The sequence below is a fragment of the Mustela erminea genome, chromosome 2 (genome assembly GCF_009829155.1).
Source record: "Mustela erminea isolate mMusErm1 chromosome 2, mMusErm1.Pri, whole genome shotgun sequence".
Taxonomy (NCBI): Eukaryota; Metazoa; Chordata; class Mammalia; order Carnivora; family Mustelidae; genus Mustela; species Mustela erminea.
The window spans coordinates 24,152,501-24,177,366 of record NC_045615.1 but is presented as its reverse complement, the minus strand read 5'-3'; the positions used below and the strand labels follow the sequence as shown (position 1 = coordinate 24,177,366).

Sequence of the window (24,866 nt, the reverse complement as noted above, 5' to 3'; positions counted from 1 at the left end):
GAGGAGAAGTGAGTTGGGAGAAATTGGAGGGGGAGATGAACCATGAGAGACTGTGGACTCTGAGAAACAAACTGAGGGTTTTGTAGGGGAAGGGGGGTGGTGGGTTGAGTGAGCCTGGTGATGGGTGTTATGGAGGGTACGTATTGCATGGAGCCCTGGGTGTGGTGCATAAACAATGAATGCTGGAACAGTGAAAAAATGAAGTTACATTGAAAAAAGATTTTGTGTGTTTTTATATGCTTAGTTTCAGTGCTAGTAGAAGTGGAGTTGTTGAATTTTAAACATTTGGTAGAATTTTGGTGTAATTACTATGCTGTAGGCCTCAACTGCCATTTTACATTCCCCAAATTTGCTGTATATCTCTTTGTAGGTGTCTTCCTAATATGTAATATGTCTTCCTAATTTTGTCTAAAACATACGTATATTACTTTGTCTTCTAATCCTCTTTCTAGTTTTATTAACAGTAGTAAAACAGTATAGAAGTTGTAAGTATACTCTTTATTCTAGATGGTTAAACACTTTGGTAAAAATCTCAAATTGCTGGTACAGTTGAAGAAGGAGCATTTGGGGGAATAAAAAATTGATGTCATGCTCTCCTTTCATTTTTCAGTTTTGAAACTTATGTCAAATTTTCATTAATGCAGTGCATAATATATCACTACATGTGAATTCATTTTTTCATATCATCAACAATGTTCAGTTATTGCATTAGTGTTCTGCAGCAAGCCATTTTCACAATATAGAATTAGTTTTAGATTTAAGTCAATACTGAAATGCTAGTCTGTGAAGATGCCCTTCAGTTAAGTATTATTATGAAAGAAGTTTTGTCATTATAATTGGTAAAATCAGCTGCATATAGTAATTTTCATGGATTGATTCCATTTTAACATTATGGTATTCTAAGGCTCATTAATTCATTGGAGGTTATATTCTCACTTTAAGCAGTCATAAGTAATATAAATTCATTGATTTTTTTTTTGTGTTGTTGCTTTAATTTTTGATTAATTGGGTTGTAGTTGTGTAAAAGGTATAAGCACTTCCACATATCTATAATCCAGATAACCCCAAATCTATTTTTATTGGTTTCCTTAGATTATGAAAATTTAAAAAAAGTATCTTTTAAAAGTAGAATTCGGTACATCCCAGAAAGTTAAATGGAGAGATCCTGATTTACAAAAAAATTTCATTTAGATCAATGGCTCTTTCTGGTTTTCTTAACTCAAAAAAATTACACTGGAATATAATGTGCCAATAAAAGGTGGGGGACAAAGAACAGAAGAGACAATGTAATGAAAACAGTAGTATAAATTAAAAAAAAAACAAACAAAATATTCTTCAGTATCTTTCCTTTTACCATACCTCCCAAGGTAATGGTTTGGCACATAACGTTTTAGTTGCTCTACTGTAAATGTACACTTTATATATATTTTTTGTATATATATTTCTCATATCATATATATTCAACCAAAAATGGGATTATAATATGTTAGGTGTTATTTTGAGTCAGTACTTCTCACATTTTTATTTTGGTATGAACTTTTTTGAGAATATGACCTTGAGAAATTCAAACAAATATAACCATAACATTTTACATATAATTTGGGGAGGTTTGCAGATTCTGGCTTGAGAATGTCTTATATAAGAGCCTGTGTGGCTTGGATACATCTCTTCTCTTATAGCAGTCATGTAATGGGGATAGAGGCCACCTCACTGCTATTTCTCTTTGATATAGACACTGCATTTTAAAATTCTAGATAATGTTATCTTCTCAGATACCTTGTGAGAGTTACTTATATCCATTAAAAATGTTTTGAAATTATTTGTATCTACTGAGGGAAACAAACATTAGGTATTGACCCCTTTGTAATGGGCTCTGTTTCTTATTTTCGTTTGAATTTCTAGCTTGGGCTTTGAACATGGGAAGCATTCAATAAAGAATTGCTAAATGAATGAAAAGTATCAACTGCTACATGATATAAGATTCATGAAGATTTTCATATTTAGTTAGCAAAGTCTGGGGATTCAGTCTTTTCCTGTGAGAGCCTAGATTATTTTAGATTAATAAAGTATTCTGTGCCTGTTTTAGTAGAGGCATAACAAAAAGTAGTAATTCTTTAGTTGCTTATAGATTCAAACTTTTTTTTCTCTCTAGTTTTATTGAGGTATGGTTGTAAAATAAATATTGTGTATATTTAAAGTGCATAGCAGTGATGTTTTGATATATGATACATTGGTACATTGTGAATAAGTACCACAGTCAGGTATATTAACATATACATCATCTCACATAGTTACCATTGTGTGTGTGTGTGTGTGTGTGTGTGTGTGTGGTGAGAAAACTTAAGATTCCACGTTTTCAAAATACATTATTGTTAATTATAATTAACAGTGTCACCATGCTGTACATTGAGTATCAAGAACTTACTCATTTCATAACTTAAACTTCATACTCTTTCATTAATATCTTTTCTTTCCCCCACTCCCTAGCATTTGGTTACTACCATTCTACTCCCTTAGTGTGAGCTCCTATTTTTGTTTTTAGATTCCACATATAAGTGAAATCATGCAGTATTTATCATTGTGTTTTTGGTTTATTTCAGGTAGGATAATGTCTTTTAGGTTAATCCATGTTGTCTTAAGTGACTAATTTACTTTTTTTAAAGCCTGAATAATATTCCATTGTATGTATATGTGTGTGTATGTTTATATGTATGTGTATACGTATATATATATATATGTAGGAGTGTGTGTGTGTATAATTTTGTTTGTCCAACTGCTAGTAGATGTTTAGAATGTTTCTGATATCTTGGCATTTGAAATAATCCTGCAATGAAATGTATTTTAGAGATAGTAATTTATTTCTTTTGGATATAAAGAAGTAGAATTACTGAATCATAAGGTAGTTCTATTTTTAGTTTTTTGAGGAGCTTCTATAATGTTTTCCATAGTGGTGAATTGGTTTACATTTCACTAACGGTGCACAACAGTTCCTTTTTCTTCACATCCTTCCCAACAGTTAATATCTCTTGTCTTCTTGATGATAGCCATTCTAACGGGTATGATGTGAAATCTCATTCTGGTTTTGATTTGCATTTTCCTGTTGATTAGTGATGGTGACTGAGTGTCTTATCATGCACATCTTGGCCACTCATTGTATGTTCTTTGGAAGATTATGTATTTAGAGCCTTTGCCCATTTGTAAAAATCAGATTATTTTTCTGCTCCTGAATTTGTATAGTAACCCCTTATTAAGTATTTGGTTTGCATATATTTTCTCCCATTCTGTGGATTGCCTTTTCATTTTGTTTATTATTTGCTTTGTAGAAAACTTTTAGTTTGATATGGTCCTTCTCGTTTGTTACTGCTTTTTTTGCCTGTGCTTTTGGTGTTAAATGTGAAAAATCATTGCTAAGATCTGTGTGAAAGAGCTTCTCCCCTATGTTTTCTTCAAGGAGTTTTATGCTTTCAGGTCTCATGTTTAAATAATTCATTTTGAGTTGTTTTTTATGTGTGGTGTAAGGTAAGGGTACAATTTCATTCTTTTGGATATTCGGTTTGCCGATGTTTTTGTGACTAGCATTTAATGATGTATAAAGTCAGAATTTAAATCTTTGTAGTAATTTTTTGCTGAACTTACAGTATGGTGGTTGTTATATATGTACTACAATACTTAAGTTTTCTAAGGGTTAAGACTTGCTTTTTGATTTGATAAGTAAAAAACTCTAAAAATCCTGTTGTCAACTCTTTTTTTGCTTAAGAGGTCTGTAGTTTTTAGTTTTTATTTTATGAGACTTAGAGTATTGATTTAAATACTTAATTACATGTGATCTGTAAAATTATTATTATGATCTGCAGTGTATGATAGAAAACATAGATTTGGGATTTGTCAGAACTAGGATTCAGTTCTGGTTCAGCCACTAACTTACTATGTAGTATATTGGACCAGGTGTTTAAATTCTTTGTAATCTGGGGCTCCTTAAAGGTCATTAAGTATAACCCCAAATCTGGGGCTTATAATTTATTTGGTCCAGCCCCAAAGATAGGTACTAAATGGCAGTATTATTAGAGTTTCACCTGTGTAATAATCTTGAAATTTTCCTTCATTCACTTAATTAAAAATAAATTTACAGCTGATCTTGAACAACATAGGTTTGAACTGTGTGGGTCCACTTAAATCCACCTTTGGATTTTAGGGGTTGAATTGTTTGAGTTCTTTATGTTTTAGGTATTAATCCCTTATTGGATGTATGATTTGCAGATAGATTCTCTCATTGAGTAGGTTATCTTTTTGTTTTATTGTTGGTTTCCTTCTCAGTGCAAAAGCTTTTTATCTTGATTAAGTCCCAAGTAATTTTGCTTTTGTTGACCTTGCCTGAGAGACAGATCTAAAATATATTAAAACTCATGTCCAAGAGTTTACTGCTTATGTTTTACTTTAGGAGTTTTATGGTTTCAAGAAAGTCTCACATGTAGGTATTTATTTATTTATTTATTTATTTATTTTTTACTATGTTATGTTAGTTACCATACAGTACATCATTAGTTTTGGATGTAATGTTCCATGATCAATTTGCCTGTAACACCCAGTGTTCTATGCCATATGTGTCCTTCTTAATACCCATCACCAGGCTAACCCATTTCTGCACCCCCGCTCTAAAACCCTCGAGTTTTTCTTTATGGTGTAAGAAAGTGATGCAGTTTCATTTTTTGCATGCAGTTGTGCAGTTTTTCCAAAACCAACTATTGAAGAGACTATCCTTTTTTCCCTTCTATAGTCTTGCCTCCATCATAGATGAACTGACCATATAAATGTGGGTTCATTTCTGGTCTCTCTGTTTTATTTCATTGATTTGTGTTTTTGCGTTTGTGTCATTGCCATAGTATTGTGATTGGTATAGCTTTGCAGAGTAGTTTGAAATCTGGGATTGTGATATCTCCAGCTGTGTTCTTTTTTTTCTCAACGTTTCTCTGGCTATTCAGGGTTTTTTTGTTGTTGTTGTATACAAATCTACATGTGTTTGTTCTAGTTCTGTGGAAAATGCTATTAGTATTTTGATAAGGATGCATTGAATCTGTGAATTGCTTTGGGTAGTATGCACATTTTTTTTTTAAAGATTTTATTTATTTATTTGACAGAGAGAAATCACAGGTAGATGGAGAGGCAGGCAGAGAGAGAGAGGGAAGCAGTCTCCCTGCTGAGCAGAGAGCCCGATGGCGGGACTCGATCCCAGCACCCTAAGATCATGACACGAGCCGAAGGCAGCGGCTCAACCCACTGAGCTACCCAGGCGCCCCTAGTATGCACATTTTAACAATAATTCCAGTCTATGAGCATGGTGTATCTTTCCATCTATTTATGTCGTTTTTCATTCACTTTTGTAGAAAATTTTTGAAACTAAACCTTAAATATATATTCTTTTTATTTTGCTCTTTTATACTGATTTGAAATATTTGTTTCCATATGCATGTAAAATTGGTAGAGTTTAAAAGAAGTCTGAGCTGTTTAATAATTGAATTACAACCTTTTTTTTTTACATGTGTGTCTATTTTTTTATCTTGTATTTCCATTATGCGATAGTTCCCTATTTGTCTTTCATTTAGTGGTTGAAATTGAGTACAAACGAAATACTGTGATACTGTTTTTTCTACTATTTATTTATGAGTGAGAGAGAGAGCACAACAGGGGTGGAGGGGCATAGGCAGAGAGAGAGAGAAAGAGTCTTAAGCAGACTCCATGCTCAGTGCAGATCTCAACACAGGACCCGATCAAACAACGCTGAGATCATGACCTCAGCTAAAATCAAGAGTCAAACACTTTACTGATTGAGCCACCCAAGTGCCTCTGTTTTTTTGAGCCTTTAAATTAAACCTGTAATAATGAAGCAATGCAAAGTATTTTTTCATTCAAACTCCTATTTATGCTTTCCTATTTGTGATCTTTCTGCTTCTTTTAACTTTATCCTCCTTATTTTGGGCTTTTATTTAGCTCTCTCGTCTTAAAATGTTAGTGTGAGACTGATAGTCAAAGTTAATGATCACTTTTTTGAATCTAAGGATAATACAATTCTATTTCCTGTGATGATTCTGCATTAGTAGTGATTAATGCACCCCATTGTCTTGCCACATTTCTTTTTTTAATTATTATTATTTTAAAATTATTTTTATTTACATATAATGTATTATTTGTCCCAGGAGAACAGGTCTGTGAATCATCAGGCTTACTCATTTCCACAGCAATCACCATAACACATACCCTCCAATGTCCACATCCCAACCACCTTATCCCTGTGCCCTCAACCCTTGATTTGTTCTGTGAGATTGAGTCTCTTATGGTTTGTCTCCCTCCCAATCCCATATTGTTTCATTTTTCCCTTCCCTGCTCCCCACAACCCCCTGCCCTACCTCTCACATTCCTCATATCAGAGGTATCATATGATAATTGTCTTTCTCTGATTGACTTATTTCGTTCAGTGTAATACCTTCTGGTTCCATCCACATTGTTTCAAATGGCAGGATTTCATTTCTTTTGATGGCTGCATAGTATTCCATTGCATATATATACCACATCTTCTTTGTCCATTCATGTGCCAATGGACATCTAGGTTCTTTCTGTAGTTTGGCTATTGTGGACATTGCTGCTATAAACATTTGGGTACATGTGCCTCTTCAGATCACTACATTTGTATCTTTAGGGTAAATACCCAGTAGTGTGATTGCTGGGTTGTAGGGTAGCTATGTTTTCAACTTTTTGAGGAATCTCCATGCTGTTTTCCAGAGTGGCTGCACCAGCTTGCATTGTAGTTTAAGAGTGATCCCCTTTCTCCGCATCCTCACCTACATCTTTTGTTTCCTGACTTGTTAATTTTAGCCGTCCTGACTGATTTGAGGGGGTATCTCACTGTGGTTTTGATTTATATTTCCCTGATGCCAAGTGACGTGGAGCACTTTTTTATGTTTCTGTTGGCCATCTAAATGTCTTCTTTGCAGAAATGTCTGTTCATGTCTTCTGCCCATTTCTTGATTGGATTATTTGTTTTTTGGGTATTGACTTTGATAAGTTATTTATAGATTTTGGCTACTAGCCCTTTCTCTGATATGTTGTTTGCAAATATCTTCTCCCATTCTGTCGGTTGTCTTTTGGCTTTGTTGACTGTTTCCTGTGCTGTGCAAAAGACTTGGATCTTGATGACGCCTCAATAGTTCATTTTTGCCCTTGCTTCCCTTGCCTTTGGCGATATTTATAGGAAGAAGTTGCTGCAGCTGAGGTCGAAAAGGTTGCTGCCTGTGTTCTTCTTAAGGATTTTGATGTAGATTCCTTTCTCACATTGAGGTCCTTCATGCATTTTGAGTCTATTTTCATGTGTGGTGTAAGCCAATGGTCCAGTTTCATTTTTTTGCATGTGGCTGTCCACTTTTCCCAACACCATTTGTTGAAGAGACTGTCTTTTCTCCATTGGACATTCTTTCCTGCTTTGTCGAAGATTAGTTGACCATAGAGTTGAGGGTCTATTTCTGGGCTCTCCATTCTGTTCCATTGATCTGGCCACATTTCTTTGTTTGTTTGTTTGTTTCTTTCTTTCTTTTTTTTTTAAAAGATTTTATTTATTTATTCGACAGAGAGAGAGATCACAAGTAGGCAGAGAGAGAGAGGAGGAAGCAGGCTCCCCGCTGAGCAGAGAGCCCGATGTGGGACTCGATCCCAGGACCCTGAGATCATGACCTGAGCCAAAGGCAGCGGCTTAACCCACTGAGCCACCCAGGCGCCCTCTTTCTTTCTTTTTTTAAAGATTTTATTTATTTATTTGACAGAGAGAGATTACAAGTAGGTAGAGAGGCAGGGAGAGAGAGAGGGAAGCAGGCTCCCTGCTGAGCAGAGAGGCTGATGTGAGACTTGATCATGACCTGAGCCAAAGGCAGCGGCTTAACCCACTGAGCCACCCAGGCACCCAGCCACACTTCTTTCTTGATGTATCCTTTGCACAATTAATTTTGTCATTTTGTGAGAGATGGCTAATTAATATATCTTGAGGCATCATAGCTTAATAATGAAGCATTAGAATGATATTTCTTACCTTAGATATGGCCTTTACATGCATTATAGTTTTGGGCATCTTTCTAAAGCTCTTTATTTCTTCAAAAAGCCAGGAATAGGGAAATGGTAATCTTGACAATATATATAATTTTTAATTGTAGCTTTTGTATTATTTTCTTTGCCTGGGATAAAAATTTTGATAAATAATCATGAATGTGATAAAATACTAGCATAATTAACTGAGGAGGATTATAGTCCTTGTAAACGTCCAAATCACTATATTATAGCAACTTGCTAATGAGACCATGTGATTATTACTATTTTTTAAAAATTTTTACTTATTTGAGAGAAAGAGAGAGAGAGCATGAGAGGAGAGAGGTCAGCAGGAGAAGCAGACTCCTGCTGAGCAGGGAGGCTGATGTGGTACTCAATCCTGAGACTCTAGTTCATGACCTGAGCCGAAGGCAGTCACTTAACCAACTGAGCCACCCGGGCACCTGAGACCATGTGATTATTATGGTCCAATTAATATAGCTCTGACTTTCTAGTGAGATAACCTAGTCCCTTAACCTTGGCTCTGTCATTTACTAGTTATGTGAACTAAGGCACCATTGCTTCATCTTAAAATCAGGATAGTAATTGTGCCTACTTACAGTAATTTTTTTTTTTTTTTTTTTTTTAAAGATTTTATTTATTCATTTGACACAGAGAGATGACAATCAGGCAGAGAGGCAGGCAGAGAGAGAGAGAGGAGGAAGCAGGCTCCCCGCGGAGCAGAGAACCCGATGCGGGACTCGATCCCACGACCCTGAGATCATGACCTGAGCCGAAGGCAGCGGCTTAACCCACTGAGCCACCCAGGCGCCCTACTTACAGTAATTTTGATGAGTAGTTGGGATTTGATAAATGTAAAGCACCTATTACTGTAAATTCATATTAAGTGTATAACAACATAGCTAGTGTTGTCACTATCAAAAGGGAGATCATTTTTTTCTATTCTAAGTAATCTCTGGGAATATCCAAGGAATTCTTCCATGTCCCACAGTACATCTAGAGCTGTCACCTGTGCCATAAGGCCTTGATCCAGGCTACTGCTCTGTGGAGTCCTGAAAGTCATCTCTTACTATCATACAAGTGGCTATTCTAGGAATGAGTTGCTGTTTCCTTATCCTTTTTTGCTCATTGTATCGGCATAGACTTTTCCTTTTCTCATTTATAAGCTTAGCAGTGATAGGAGAATATCACAGTGCAGAAATGGAAAATAACTCAGTAAAAGATACTGTATCTCCTGGAATTCACAGGCAGTGGTTCTGCTTAGGATGTTTTCTCTTGACCTTTTCTTGATCTAGCTTTGTCCCTTTGCCATCTTGCAAGGGGCTGATTCAACTCTTCCACAGAGAGAGCTCCTTTGACAGTATTCCCTCTTCTTAGAATAGTATAGGTGCACCTGCCTCCAGTCTTGGAGAGATGAGAATATTGCTTGTTCTTCATTCTTAGGTTCTCCTTTTTTTTTTTTTGCCCCAGGTTGATTGGTCATGTAACCATCACATTCCTTAAGGGAGATGCCCAACCCAGTTTAACATATATATTCTACAATATGTTCTGTACCTGAACTATGCAGTCACATTTCTCAGTATATTTCCAGAGTCTGTTGTATTCAGTCTGAAGTGCACTACTTTTAGAGATTTTTTTTTTTTTTTTTTTAGGATGTGTTTTCAATTGTCTCACTTTCAATTTCAGTTTCTTGATAACTGAAATTAACTTAAATAGCTGGGTCACAACATTTTTTGCTCAGTTTTCTGTGGGAAAGTTTTGTACAGACCATATGCATACCTATATGCGGTATAAGTATACATACATACATATTTTTTAAAAATCTTACATTTTATGGGGCGCCTGGGTGGCTCAGATGGTTAAATGTCTGCCTTCAGCTCAGGTCATGATCTCAGGGTCCTGGGATCAAGCCCCACATCTGGCTTCTTGCTCTGTCAGGAGACTGCTTCCCCTTTTCCCCGGGTCTGCTGCTCCCTCTACTTGTGCTCTCTCTGTGTGTCTAATAAATAAAATCTTTTAAAAAAGTAGAAATAGGGGCGCCTGGGTGGCTCAGTGGGTTAAGCCGCTGCCTTCGGCTCAGGTCATGATCTCAGGGTCCTGGGATCGAGTCCCACATCGGGCTCTCTGCTCAGCGGGGAGCCTGCTTCCTCCTCTCTCTCTCCTGCCTCTCTGCCTACTTGTGATCTCTCTCTGTCGAATAAATAAATAAAATCTTTAAAAAAAAAAAGTGGAAATAAAAATCTTACATTTTAGAGTAATTTGTGAAACTGAAGGAGTTACCATTTTTGGTGCAAAGAAAGGCCACTTTAAGGCAATGTTTCTGCCGTGGGTTGAAAATTTTAAATAATGAATCTTTAGCTTTTGGTAAACAAAGAAATATTGCTAGCAACTCTATTAAAGGTGAGAAGCTAGAAAAAAACAAAGGAACTATAGCATAGATATGATCAAACTCATAACTATGAGCAGCACTGATCAGTTTAAACATGTTTTTATAACTTCCAGTATATTATAATGTAAAATAGTCTTTTTTTTTTTTTTTTAAAGATTTTATTTATTTATTTGACAGACAGAGACCACAAGTAGGCAGAGAGGCAGGCAGAGAGAGAGGAGGAAGCAGGCTCTCCAAGGAGCAGAGAGCCCGACGCGGGGCTCTATCCCAGGACCCTGAGATCATGACCCCAGCCGAAGGCAGAGGCTTTAACCCACTGAGCTACCCAGGCGCCCCTAAAATACAGTCTTGATAGAAGACTGAACCTCTTACTGCTATTGAAAAATCTCTTCTAAGAAAAGATCTGAATATATTTTTATGGATATATCAAGTCTCTGTTTAAGATTTCAGTTCATATGTTCTGCTTGTCTTAACCGCTGACCAAATCGTGTGTTAATGTAAAAATTGCCTTTTCTTAGTGATTTTTAAATTAAAGATAGAGAAGAAAATAAGCTAACTTTAAAGTCATCATAGTGCATTTCATTTACTTATCACTTAAAAATTGTGCACATGAAATTAGAATTTGGCTTTTGTTATTTGTGGGTTATTAGTGTGCAAAGTAAAGCTCTGAATATAAGATCAGTTATTTTATCATGAAAAGGAAGATGGCAGTTCTTGAGTCAATAAAAATAGTCCTCCAATTCATCTGTTATACTAGTGCTACTTAGATGCAGTGTGCTGAGCAAACTGTTTATAACTAGTCCACTAGTCCACAAAGAGATTGAGTACAGAAATTAAATAAATATTTGGAACTTTTGTAGCTTGAATGTCTGGATTTGTCAGAATATTTTTTGAAGTGTCATTTTTTTATAAAAGTATAATAAAAAGTGGTTCTTCATTATAGATAGCTTGATAACAGTACCTAAAAGCCAGTTCATATTCAGTTGTGTCATTTTGAATTAGTCTATATTAGCAGTACGTTTGAAGAAAAACTTATAGCAGTCTAACAGTATTCAGCTAAGTGATACAGTTAGCAGTACTCAACTAAGTGATATAATTAACTATATGTGAAATGATTTATATAAACCTTTGGGGAAGAGTTTTCTTTTAAGGAAATAGTAAAAATATATAGGCACCCAAGGTCTTTTAGGGTTCCTAAACCCAATTCTAAAGTGGAAGTGGGAGTCCACCCCCAAACCCAAGCACTTCTCAGATAGGAGGGTGTCCAAGAACTCAACCCAGATCTGACATGACACTGTACCCAGAAGTAGCATCATATTCCACAGGTCAAGGGTTCAGTTATATAATACTGCTTCCCACTCTCTATTTGATATCCAAGCTCCAGGCTGCTACCTGGGCTTCTGATTAACTGACTACATTTTGGAGGTTCCAAATGGCTCCTTTTTAGGTTTGATTAATTTGCTAGAGTGGCTCACAGAACTTGGGGAACACTTTTAACATATTTTTGCCAGTTTATTAAAGGATATGATAAAGGATATGAATCAATAGCCAGACGAAGAGATAGTAGGGTGAGGTCTTGAGCAAAGGAGCTTCAGTGCTTGTTAAGGTTGGAGCTTGGTGTGTGGAAGCCATCTGGCTCCTCAAGCTTTGAAGCTCTTCAGAAGAGACCCAAAAGATTTACTTTTGAGTTTGTATGGAGGCTTCATTTTATAATCATGTTTGACTAAGTTATTGGCCATTGGCTGATACAGTCTTCATTTCCTTTCCACTTCTAGGAAGTCAGGGGAGGGGTGGGAACTGAAAATCAAAAAAACTTTAATCACATGGTTGGTTTTCTTGGCAGTCAGCCCCCACCCTATGGTCAGGTCCAAAAGGCACCTCATTAACATAACAAAAGATACCTTTAGAACTCTCAAAATTTAAGAAATTCAAAGAATTTTAGGAGTTGCAAGCCAGGGACTGTGGATGAAGACCAAATATATATTGTAGTCATCTGAATGACCAGATATACATGTCATACAAATTACAATATTGCACAAGGAAAATATAAGCAAGTGTATATTAGGGGATTTAAAAAGGAAGGGCTGTGTAAATTACATGTCTTATTCTGTTATTCTTTTTAAAAAGTTACTTACTGGGACACTTGTGTGGCTCAGTCATTTGAGCATCAAACTCTTGGTTTCAGCTCAGGTCATGATCTCTTGGGGTCATAAGATCAAGCCCCATGTTGGGTTCCACAGAAGGCGGGGAGTCCACTTAAGATTCTCTCTCCTCCCTCTGTCCCCCAGCCCCGCTTGTCCATTTTCTCTGTCTCTCTCAAATAAATAAATCTTTTAAGAAAATAAAGAGGTATTTATTTGAGCTTGTTCTCTTATTTTCATTGCCTCTTCATTTGGCTGTATTTTATATTTTCTGTCTTAAGCCCTTCCTTCTTGGTGAACAGTTTACTTAGGCTTTCATTTCTCTGTAAAACTCTCAGATTCTAAACAGTTCTTTCTTGCTCCTCCCAAATATACTATATATACCATTAAGCAGTTCTCTCATATTGTAATTACATTTAATCCCTTGTTTCTCAACTCCAATGAGATGCTGGAAGAAAGAACTGTTTGCTGTGTAATTTGTTCACTTCATGACTAAGCCTATAATAAATGTCAGGTGTTACTATATGCCTGGCAAGTTCTAATTGTTTCATGTCTATTTTTATTTGATCCTTTCCCCAAAACATGTCATGTTATATCCTTTCTTATATGAGGAGACTGAGGCACAGGGTTTTAAATAATTTGCCTGTGCATGAATGTGTCAGAGCTGGGATTTAAATTCAAGTTTTCTGGCTCTACAATCTGTGTTCTAAACAATAGTGTTAAGTATGTTTTTTATAAGAATGAATCATTTTTTTGTCTTGATTTTTTTCATGTTTGTTCTTAAAATACTTTAATTTGAAGTTTAAGTGTAAGTCTTAGCTGTTCGTAGTTAGTGTGTTTAATTGTGATTAGCCTAATATAATTGAGAGGCTCTAGTTCTGTATAACTTAAAAAAAAATCTATTAGGTAATTATGTTGAGCTAAAAGATGATAGAATTTGCTTTACATCTTTTAGCTCTTGTGCAGATTAGCAAAAAGACTTTGAAACTCTCAGTTTTTCTCCATCTGTGTATGTATTTGTGTATAATTATATAATCTTTTGCAATGATATATTTCTGTCTCATGTTATGATTTTTTTTTTAAGATTTTATTTATTTACTTGACAGACAGATCACAAGTAGGCAGAGAGGCAGGCAGAGAGAGAGGAGGAAGCAGGCTCCCCGCCGAGCAGAGAGCCCGATGTGGGGCTCGATCCCAGGACACTGGGATCATGACCTGAGCAGAAGGCAGAGGCTTTAACCCACTGAGCCACCCAGGTGCCCCTCATGTTATGATTTTTAAAAATGTAATTAATTGGGTTTAACCCTATCTGTTTAAATTCCTTGTTAATTTTACTGATCACAGGTAATGATACTTTATTTACTTGCATATGATATATGCAGCCATTACATGAAATTTGTTGTTTACCTAACAATTTTGTGATTTTTTAATTGTGAATAACTCTAATGAGGTAATGAAATAAAATAATTGAATAAAAACAATACTGTGTGTGTGTTTGACAAAGAAATGAAAACTGTAACCCTCTTAATTGTTGTCTTGCTTTTACAAATGGCATGTAAAAGCATTTTAAAACAAGTTTTTTATTATTAGAAGTTTAAATTAAAATATTTAAATCCATATTAATCTCCAAATTATTTTAAAATGTTTGAAGACTGCAGTTTGTTGAGATAAGAACCCAACACATTTTATCCAGTCCATTAAAACAATAAGAAATCATAGAGATATTTTGATAAGTGTTCTGCCTGTTGTAACCTTGAATGCTGTTATGGTGGGGGTGATGCTGTATCTGTTTCATTGGCTTAGGCTTTTTCATGCTGAGAGAAATCAATACTTTGAGGCGTTGGATGACAGAGGAATCACTTCAGAATTAAAGGTGGCTGTCACACATTGTCTTTGGTTGACTTTCATTTGCTTTTGAGGTTTTTAAGCTTTCATTTTTCTAAGTCTTTTTCAGGAGCCTTTGTAAGATTCCTGTGGATAACTTTTTTTTTTTTTTTTTTTTAACTATTAAACTGTTCATCTGAGCTAAGGGATCAAATACAAAGACCTTCAAAAGTCAGATATTGAAAAGCTTCTGTACTTGTCCTTTAAGTCATTTTTTCCCTTTTACATGATTTCCAATGAGATAAGTAATTGATAGTGTAAGAGATTTGGGGGCAAATTGGGAATTAAGGTAGTATACACTTAAAGGTGTTTACCAGTACGTATGTTTAGTTAACTAAAAATATAATACCCTATGTGTAGCCATGATAAAGAAAGAAGGTAGAATTGGATCTCCTGATATGGAATGATCTAGTTTGGTTCCATTTATATGGGAACAATGTATTATTATTAATAGTGATTACCCCTGTAGAAAACAACTAGCCATGTAGGGAGGAGGTGGAAGCAAGACCTTTCTTTTAATTTCATATGTCATTACTTTTTTATTTTTAAAAATAAGTATATGTTTTTTAAAAAAAGTTTAAATTCAAAATTTGTAAAACCAACACACTTAAGTTGCTTAATTAATATTAAAGTCTTGTATAATATTTTTTAAGATTTTAACCTTGAACTTTTAAACTTATTTTTATTTCATAATAATATGCAGACTTAATGAAAATTTGCTTTATAATCTGTTTCTCATAAAACATACTGAAACTTAACTGTAGAAACAGTGTGCATTTAACATTATTAATTTACTTCCTTTTCTTGATACTGAAAATGCTTCTGAGAAGCACTTTATGTGTGTTTATCCAGTATAACCCCTTTTTGCCCCATTGAACTAAATACTGTTCTGATTTTATGGAATGACTTTTTTACTTGTTTTCCACTCAATACTTAAGTGGGTTTCTTTTTTCTTTTCTTTTCTTTTTTTTTTTTAGGTTCCTCTTTTATTTATTTTTAATTTTTAAATTTTTTAAAATTAACATATAATGTATTATTAGCCTCTGGGGTACAGGTCTGTGAATCACCAGGTTTACACATTTCACAGCATTCACCATAGCACATACCTTCCCCAGTGTCCATAACCCCACCACCCTCTCCCTACCCGCGCCCCCCCCCCGCAACCCTCGCTTTGTTTTGTGAGATTTAGAGTCTTTTATGCTTTGTCTCCCTCCCGATCCCATCTTGTTTCATTTATTCTTTTCCAATCCCCCAGATCCCCCACGTTGCCTCTCCACTTCCTCATATCAGCGGGATCATATGATCATTGTCTTTCTCCGATTGACTTATTTCGCTAAGCGCAATACCCTCTAATTCCATCCACGTCGTTGCAAATGGCAAGATTTCATTTCTTTTGATGGCTGCATAGTATTCCATTGTGTATATATACCGCATCTTCTTTGTCCATTCCTCTGTTGATGGACATCTAGGTTCTTTCCATAGTTTGGCTATTGTGGACATTGCTGCTATACACATTCAGGTGCACATGCCACTTTGGATCACTATGTTTGTGTCTTTAAGGTAAATACCCAGTAGTGCAATTACTGGGTCATAGGGTAGCTCTATTTTCAACTTTTTGAGGAATCTCTATGCTGTTTTTCAGAGTGGTTGCACGAGCTTGCATTCCCACCAACAGTGGAGGAGGGTTCCCCTTTCTCCGCATCCTCGCCAGCATCTGTCATTTCCTGACTTGTTAATTTTAGCCATAATGACTGGTGTGAGGTGGTATCTCATTGTGGTTTTGATTTGTGTTTCCCTGATAACGAGTAATGTGGAGCACTATTTCATGTGTCTGTTGGCCATCTGAATGTCTGCAGAAATGTCTGTTCATGTCTTCTGTCCATTTCTTGATTGGATTATTTGTTCTTTGGGTGTTGAGTTTGCTAAGCTCTTTATATATTTTGGATACTAGCCCTTTATCTGATGTGTCATTTGCAAATATCTTCTCCCATTCTGTAAGTTGTCTTTTGGTTTTGTTAACTGTTTCCTGTGCTGTGCAAAAGCTTTTGATCTTGATGAAGTCTCAATAGTTCATTTTTGCCCTTGCTTCCCTTGCCTTTGGCGATGTTCTTAGGAAGAAGTTGCTGCAGTTGAGGTCGAAGAGGTTGCTGCCTGTGTTCTTCTCAAGGATTTTGATGGATTCCTTTCTCACATTGAGGTCCTTCATGCATTTTGAGTCTATTTTCGTGTGTTGTGTAAGGAAATGGTCCAATTTTATTTTCCTGCATGTGGCTGTCCAGTTTTCCCAATATCATTTGTTGAAGAGACTGTCTTTTTTCCGTTGGATATTCTTTTCTGCTTTGTCAAAGATTGGTTGATCATAGAGTTGAGGGTCTATTTCTGGGCTCTCTATTCTGTTCCGTTGATCTATGTGTCTGTTTTTGTGCCAGTAGCATACTGTCTTGATGATGAAAGCTTTGTAATAGAGCTTGAAGTCTGGCATTGTGATGCTGCCAACTTTGGGTTTCTAAGTGTGTTTCTTTTAGTATTGTAATTTCTTTGACAATTTTTGAACTTGATATAAATGGAATCATAAAGTGTGTGTTTAGATCTGGCATTATTCAACATTGTTTTTGTGCAATTTGTTCAGTTTGTCACATTTTCCTATTTTATTTTCAGTGCTGTATGCCATACCTTACATGAATAGATGATAGTTTTTCATAGTCTCTCTACTGTTGATAGGTTGTTTCCAGTTTTTAATTGTAATGAAGAGTGTGATTTTGACGATTTACAAGTCCTTGGTGTACATGCTTATGTATTTCTGTAGGATACACTTACTTGACTGTAAATATTTATCTTTTCAATTTTAATAGTTATTGCTGTAGTGTCTTCCAAAGGTGTGTATCAATATCAAAATGTAGCTATTTCTATACTCCATGTTGTCATAAAATATTGACAGGTACTTTTTATTTTAGTATTTTAGTAGTTGTGTAGAGGTAACATCATTGTGTTCTTATTTGGATTTTATTTACAGATGAAGCTGTATATCTTTTCTTCTGCTTGTTATATTTTTTTTAAGTTTTTTTGTTTTTGTTTTTGTTTTTTGTTTTTGCGATGTCTGTTTGTCTCTTACCTAGTTCCTTATTGGTTACCTGTTTTTTCTTTATTGATTTGTGGAGGATATTGACCTATTTGATCGATGTGCAGATTTTTTTGATATGAATATTTTAACTACTTTCTTCCCTGTCAGTACCTTGCCTATTTACTTTTTAAAAACTTCTTAAATAAACATTATTAAAATATAGTTTGTATATAATAAAACATTCCTTTTAGATATATACTTTAATGAGTTTTGACAGGTGTATATACTTGTATACTTGTATATATATACTTGTATATACTGTCATAGTCAAGTCACAGAAAATTTCTGTCATCTCAGAGAATTCCCTTGTGATTCACTGTGGTCAGCTCCTCTTCACATACATACATCCAATCTCTACAACTGCTTATCTGGTTTTTGTTATTGGAGATGGTTTTATATACTCTACAACTTTGTATAAGTGGAGTTATATAGTAGGTTCTGTAATGTCTGGATTCTTTTGGTCACCGTATAGTTTTTGATATTCATCCACCTTGTGTATATCACTCATTTGTTTCTTTTTATTACCAAATAGTATTACTTTATCCATTCATGGATAGGTGGATATTAGATCATTTCCAGTGTCTGGTTCTTAAAGCACTATGGGAATTATCATGCAACATAGTTTTGTGAAAATGTTTTCTTTATTTTGAGGAAATACATAGGAGTGGAATTGCTAGGTGGTGTTGTAAGTATATTTTTAAACTTGCAAGAAACTGCCAAACTGTTTTCTGAAGTAGTTGTGGATTTTGCACTCTAACCAGCTAGATACCATTTGTTCCACATTTTTGCCAATATTTGATATTGTCTGCCTTTTCAATTTTGCCCTTCTACTGGGTATATAGTGATAGTTTATTGTGGTCTTTATTTGAATTTCCCTGTTGACTAAGCATCCTGCCATTTACTTATTAGTCATTTGTATATCTTTTGTGAAGTGTCTGTTCAAATCCCTTGCCCATTATTTTAAATTGGCTTCTTTGCCTTATTAATTCATGAGAGTTCTTCGTATGTCTTTTAGGAAAATTATTAGCTAGATGTATGGTGAATATTTTGTCCCATCTTGTGGCTTATCTTTTCATTTTCTAAATAGTATCTTTTAAAGACAAGATTTTATAAATTTTGGTATAGTTTAATATATCAGATTCTTTATGGTTACGAATTTCTTTTATGGTTCTTTTTATGTCTAAGAATTTTAATGTGAGAATTTTTTGCCTACCCCAGGGTCATAAGATTTTCTGCTATATTTTCTTCTAGAAGTGTTACAGTGTTTATATCTAGATCTTCAGTTCATTTTGAATTAAACATTTTGTTTATGGTGTGAAGGTTAGACAAGTTTCTTTCTTTCTTTCTTTCTTTTTTTCCTGTGAGTGGCCAGATATTTTAGTATCAGTTGTCAAAAAGTTACTCCTTCTTTATTTAACAACTTAAACTGTTCTTAGTTTCACATTTTATAACATTATACAATTAAATTCTACACATTAATTTTTCTTAGGTAAAACTGTTTTGTCATTAATTGTTTTCTTTTTGTATAAGTATACATATGTTTGAGAATCAGCTTGTCAATATCCATAAGAAAGGCTGTGAAATTTTTATTTTTTATTTGTTTTTGTTTTTCATTATTTTTTAAGTAGGCTCCATGCCCAGTGTGGAGCCCAACACAGAGCTTGAACTTACAACCCTGAGATCAGGACCTGAGTTGAAATCAAGAGTCAAATGCTTAACTGGCAGAGCCATGCAGTCACCCCAAGGCTTTTAATCTTTTATTTAAGATTGTGTTGAATCTATAAAATCAGTTTGAAGAGAGAAGGTGTTTTAGCAATATGGAGTTTTAGAATCTATAAACATTGTCTATTTCTCCACTTACTTAGTTTTCCTTAATTTTTGTTAGCAATGATTTATAAAAGTTTCATTGTATAGCTTTGTATATTTTTAAAATTTATTTTATATTTTAATGCTATTGTAAATAGTATTGTTTTCATTTTCCAGTTTTTTATTGTCAGTATATAGACATAATAATTTTTATTATATTGACCTTATATCCAAGAAACCTGTCAACTTAGAAGTCTTATAATTCTTCCAGAACCTTTAGGAGTATTACATACATGAATGTCTCTACAAATAAATATGTTATTCCTTCTATTCCAAACCATCTTTTTCTTTCTTTTTTTTTTTTTAAGATTATTGATTTATTTATTTGACAGAGAGATCACAAGTAGGCAGAGAGGAAGGTAGAGGGAGAGGTGGAAGCAGGCTTCCTGCCAAGCAGAGAGCCTGATGCGGTGCTTGATCGCAGGACTCTGAGATCATGACCTGAGCTGAAGGCAGAGATTTAACCCACTGAGTCACCCAGGCACCCTATTTGTTTTCTTTATCTCTTTTTTTGAACTGGTTAGGACCCTGTTACAGTATTGAGTGGAAGTCATGAGAAAGGAGACATACTTGTTTTATCCACAGTTTTAACTGAATGATCTTCATAGATGTGCTTCCTGAGGTTTCAAAAGTCTCTTTCTATTACTAGTTTGGGGAGTGTCTTTTTGTTTGTTTTTTTAAAAACCATGAAATGCTTCTGAGTTGTAAAATGCTTAAAAAAAACTATTGAGATTATGTTTTTCTCCCTTTTTTGTTGTATGATGACTTATACTGATTGATACTCAAATATTAAGTCAACCTTGCATTCCATGGATAAACTCTTCTTCATCATGATGTATACTTTATTTTGTGTATAGCTGAATGCTAATGTTTTGTTATGGATTTTGTGTTTATTTACACAAATTGATTTTTAGTTTTCTATTCCTGTAATACAAATTGCATTGTATCCCTTAGCTTCTACCATATGAAAAGAGTTTAAGATTTTTGTTATTTCTTCCTTAAATATTTAATATTTTATAATATATAAATGTATACATGTAAAATGCATACATGCAAAGCTATACATTTTTCTTTGAATTTGTCTCACCCAGTTGCCACAAATTTTTGTAATTTTGCTTGTGATTTTTATCTTTGATCCATAAGTTATTTGGAGTTGAAATGCTTAATTTTCAATTATTTTGGAACTTTTTAAATTTTTTAAAAAGATTTTATATATTTATTTGACAGAGAGAGGGAACACAAGTAGGGGGAGTGGGAGAGGGAGAAGCAGCCTTCCCACCGAGCAGGGACCCCCATGTAGGGCTCAATCCCAGGACCCTGGGATCATGATCTGAGCCATGCTAAGGCAGACACTTAACAACTGAGTCACCAGGGCACCCCTAGAGAATTTTTTTTGTTCTATGTATTCTGCTGAAGAATCAAGAGGACCTGTATTTGTATTTCTATCTTTCTCAATAACTTCCTCTTCTCTAGTAGTTGTCCTTCAAGTTTCTAACTTACCTTCTCAATAGACACCATTAAATTTGTTTCACATACAAAGACTATAGGAGAAATATATTTCCTAAGTCTTGAAAATGTCTCAAGGATAGATGGGGAATAGCATAAAATCTGAGGGTGTCTGGAATATAGGATACATGGGAAGGCATAAAGATAATATACCACACTGCTGAATCATAGAAGGACGCATGGTCTTAGCTGGTAAAATTTGGTCCTAATTGTTCATTATTTTAGGTAATCACATACTTTTTAAGGTGTAGGGTATATAAATGTATCTGTGAAATGTCAAATTCTTGAAGTGATTCTGGGACTGTGAGAAAGCAGTTATAAGATTATTTCAAGAACTGAACTGCAAACTAATGATGATGTTTTAGGGCAGTGGTAAGAGTGATAAGTGGTAAGAGGTAAATGAGTGTTGTTGAAATGAAATGATGAGATATGACGAGAAGGAAAATTGAGAAGTCACAAATGACAGAAGTATAATAGCATGTTTGGGATAAAGTTGGTAATTATATTTTTGTATATTTTGAGTTTTAGGTGCTTATTGGATAATTGGAGATTATCCTACAGGTAGACATATGGCCTGAGAGTTCAGGGAAACAGCTAGGGCAGATATGAAAAATTTAAAAGATCTAAATTAATAATAGGAGGTGATGTGTGAGTAAATGATAATGCCAAGGAACATTTGGCAAAACCTTAAAGAAATGCCAGCGTTTCATAAAGAGGAATAATAAAGGACAAAGTTTGACCATCAAGAAGTAAGCAATGACAAGAGGATACTAGAGGAATCTGCTTCATTTTAAATTCATTCCTCTGAGCTTTCACGCAAAGGACAAATAATAAAGTTTGGTAGAGATATAACATCTGGAGGGAAAGACCAAATATGATACTGTTTTATGTAATCCTTTACATTTAAAGAGCTGGAATAGTCACTTGAATTATAAATGGCCGGTCTAAATTGTTTCTGTCTTCAGTTATCACTTTATCTGCAAGAAAGTGAATTTCTTTTAAGATGTAGGTTAGTCTTATATTTATTAATTCTGTGGTAGTGTCTTAAATTTCTTAAGTAATAATCAAATATATTTGAGTTGTTAGTTCCCAAGATGCCTACTTCTCTTCTTTTTAGATTCTAATATTTTTGTTAAGCTTCAAATATTTTTGTGGTCATTATTGTGATGTCATCTAGTTTATGTGTTACTTAAAATAGGAAAACAGAAAAGTTGATGTGAAGTAAAACTGAGTGAAAATATTAGACTTGGCCCTTGATTTTATTGATAGATGATTAGGATTTCTTGGGGTACCTCCACTCAACATTTGGCCACAAGCACATACACATACACATATTGCAAATATATACTCCACCAATTAACTAACATGCGTTTGATCTTGGAGCAAATATTCTTCATCTCTTGTTCACTTTGAATGATAGGTCTTACAAAGAATATGCTATTGGTTTTTAATAAGAACATGTTCAAATTACGATTTAAAGATATTTTAAAAAATAGATACAAGTTCATTATATCTTTACAAAACATTCTTGTTTGGTTTCCTTTTATCATGTTTTAAGGTCAGAATGTGACTCTAATGTTCCACAATGAGACAGAGATTGATAATCGGGAAAGAATAGCCCTTTAATGTGATTTATATCTATAGATTTTATGTCAGATATGAAAAGTTGCTGTTTAAATTGTAAAGGAGGATCCATTAAAGAACACTTTAAGCCATTTTACTATTTAGCTTACTTGGACTCTTCTGTTTAGAATTATGCCTTTTCAATCAAAGTTTAATGACTTACCAAATGTTTACAAAGTAAATTTGATAGTTAAATTTGTGTAATATTAATAAAGAAAAAATGGACTATTCATTAATTTTTTTTGTTATTTTAGTCCTGTTTAATATGAATGTATATGGTGTTGGGGCAATATGGAATCCAGTAATTTTCTAATTTTCATCAGTAATTTTAATTTCCTCTTACCCAGTGAGGTTAGACAAGACAGATTATGGATATAGTAGAGAATGTTGAAGGTATAAAAATTCTTCCTGAGTGCCTTTACCTGAGTCAGTTTGTCACTGTGGGTGTGATTATTACCCTTCTTGGTATAGAACATTCTTCCTCTGAGTCACTTCGCCTGGAGTGCTTTGTAGCCCCCTTCTTGCCACATTACTTGGTAATGTGGACCCGTGAATCTTCATATGATTGGCTTCTTCCAATTTTTTAGGTTTGCTTAAAAACCACTTTTGAGTGTGTCTTATGAATGATTTCAGAGTAATAAGTTCTTGTGGGATTGTTATACTCAGGGTAGTAGATCACTAAATCTCAGTCAGTTCAGTTAATGAGGGATATAAAAATAATTTTAAAGTTTTGGTTGTTTCATTTCCCATTAGAAAGAATTTCCTGGTGTGTTGTAAGTTTTTTCCTATATTTTTATAGTACTAATAGATGTTTCTTTTTTCCAATCCAAGTCACTGTGTGCCCAGTATTCAGCAGACAAACGAGAAGATGAGAAGATGTGTGATCATCTGATAAGAGCAGCTAAATATCGGGACCATGTGACAGCAACTCAGCTAATCCAGAAAATTATCAACATTCTCACAGACAAGCATGGAGCCTGGGGAAATTCTGCAGTGAGGTAAAGGGAAACCTTTAGGATTTGGGCACTGATTTTCTACAGAAGGCTTAGGTTTAGATAAATAGCTCTGGGTATGATCAAGGCCAGATGAAGAACTGAGTAATTTTAATTTTGTACTTTATCATCTACCATGAATGAGGGGTAGAAGAGGGGGGTAGGAGAAAATTAGTGTGGGTACAGTTAGGGATCTTTATCCATGTTTTAGTTCCCTCAACTACTTTTTTTTTTTTTTTAATTTAATTTATTTATTTGACAGACAGAGATCACAAGTAGGCAGAGAGGCAGGCAGAGAGAGAGGAGGGAGCAGGCTCCCTGCTGAGCAGAGAGCCCAATGTGGGGCTCCATCCCAGGACTCTGGGATCATGACCTGAGCTGAAGGCAGAGGCTTTAACCCACTGAGCCACCCAGGCGCCCACCCTCAACTACTTCTAAAGCAGTATTTGTTCATATTCTTTTTGAAGTTAACTTTTAAGGGAAAGAGTTAATATAAGCTATTTTATTAGCTAAACTTATACCTGAATTTGCACAAAGACAATATTTTAAGAAAACCTTCCCTATTTTGCACTTCTGAGTTTACAACACATAAAACATTTGAAAACATTACTATGTGTTCTTTTGAACTGCCTTGCAAATTGTAAGACTATGATAATAAAAATGGTTAAATGCCTTCTTTAAAATTTTATTAAATTAATCTTCCTCCTCTTTAGATTCTCAAAGTGAACATCCTGTGCTTTAATTTCTAGAAATAAATTACCTTCTAAAGGAACTTGGACAAATGAGAAAATTTAGTTTTCTTAGAATATTCTATGCTACAAATCTTTGAAACATGTTTGGGGACACCTGGCTGGCTCAGTTGGTTGAGCACCTCATTCTTGATTTCAGCTCAAGTCACAATCCCAGGGTCATGAGTTTGGACCCAGCATCAGGCTCTCTGCTCAGTGGGGTGTCTTCTTGAGATTCTCTCTCTCCCCCTCCCTCACTGCCCCTCCACACCCAACTCACTCACTCACTCTCTCAAAAAAATAAATCTTAAAGTATTTGACTCATTTAAGTAATGTTGATGAAAAATTTTTTAATCCCACATTTCTATACAACTTTTTCTACAAGACAACAAAAAATGAAAATAGTAAGTTTGTATATTATATATAGGTGTAACTGGTTTCCACTTGTGTTTTATGTATCTTATGTGTCTAACACACTAAGTCTAGTTTAAGAAATTTTCCAGTAAATAGAAAATATTTTTAATTTTTTTA

The 24,866-nt window shown here is 34.6% G+C and overlaps 1 protein-coding gene across 3 annotated transcripts in view; it reads left to right on the top strand.

Moving 5' to 3' along the window:
• LRBA (LPS responsive beige-like anchor protein) overlaps window positions 1–24,866 on the top strand; it is a 731,121-nt gene that overhangs the window by 326,395 nt on the left and 379,860 nt on the right. For all 3 annotated transcript variants that reach the window (XM_032332488.1, XM_032332486.1, XM_032332485.1), the window contains one exon: window positions 23,447–23,613. In XM_032332488.1, coding sequence (XP_032188379.1) covers window positions 23,447–23,613 — 167 coding nt within the window. The remainder of the gene's footprint in view (window positions 1–23,446; window positions 23,614–24,866) is intronic.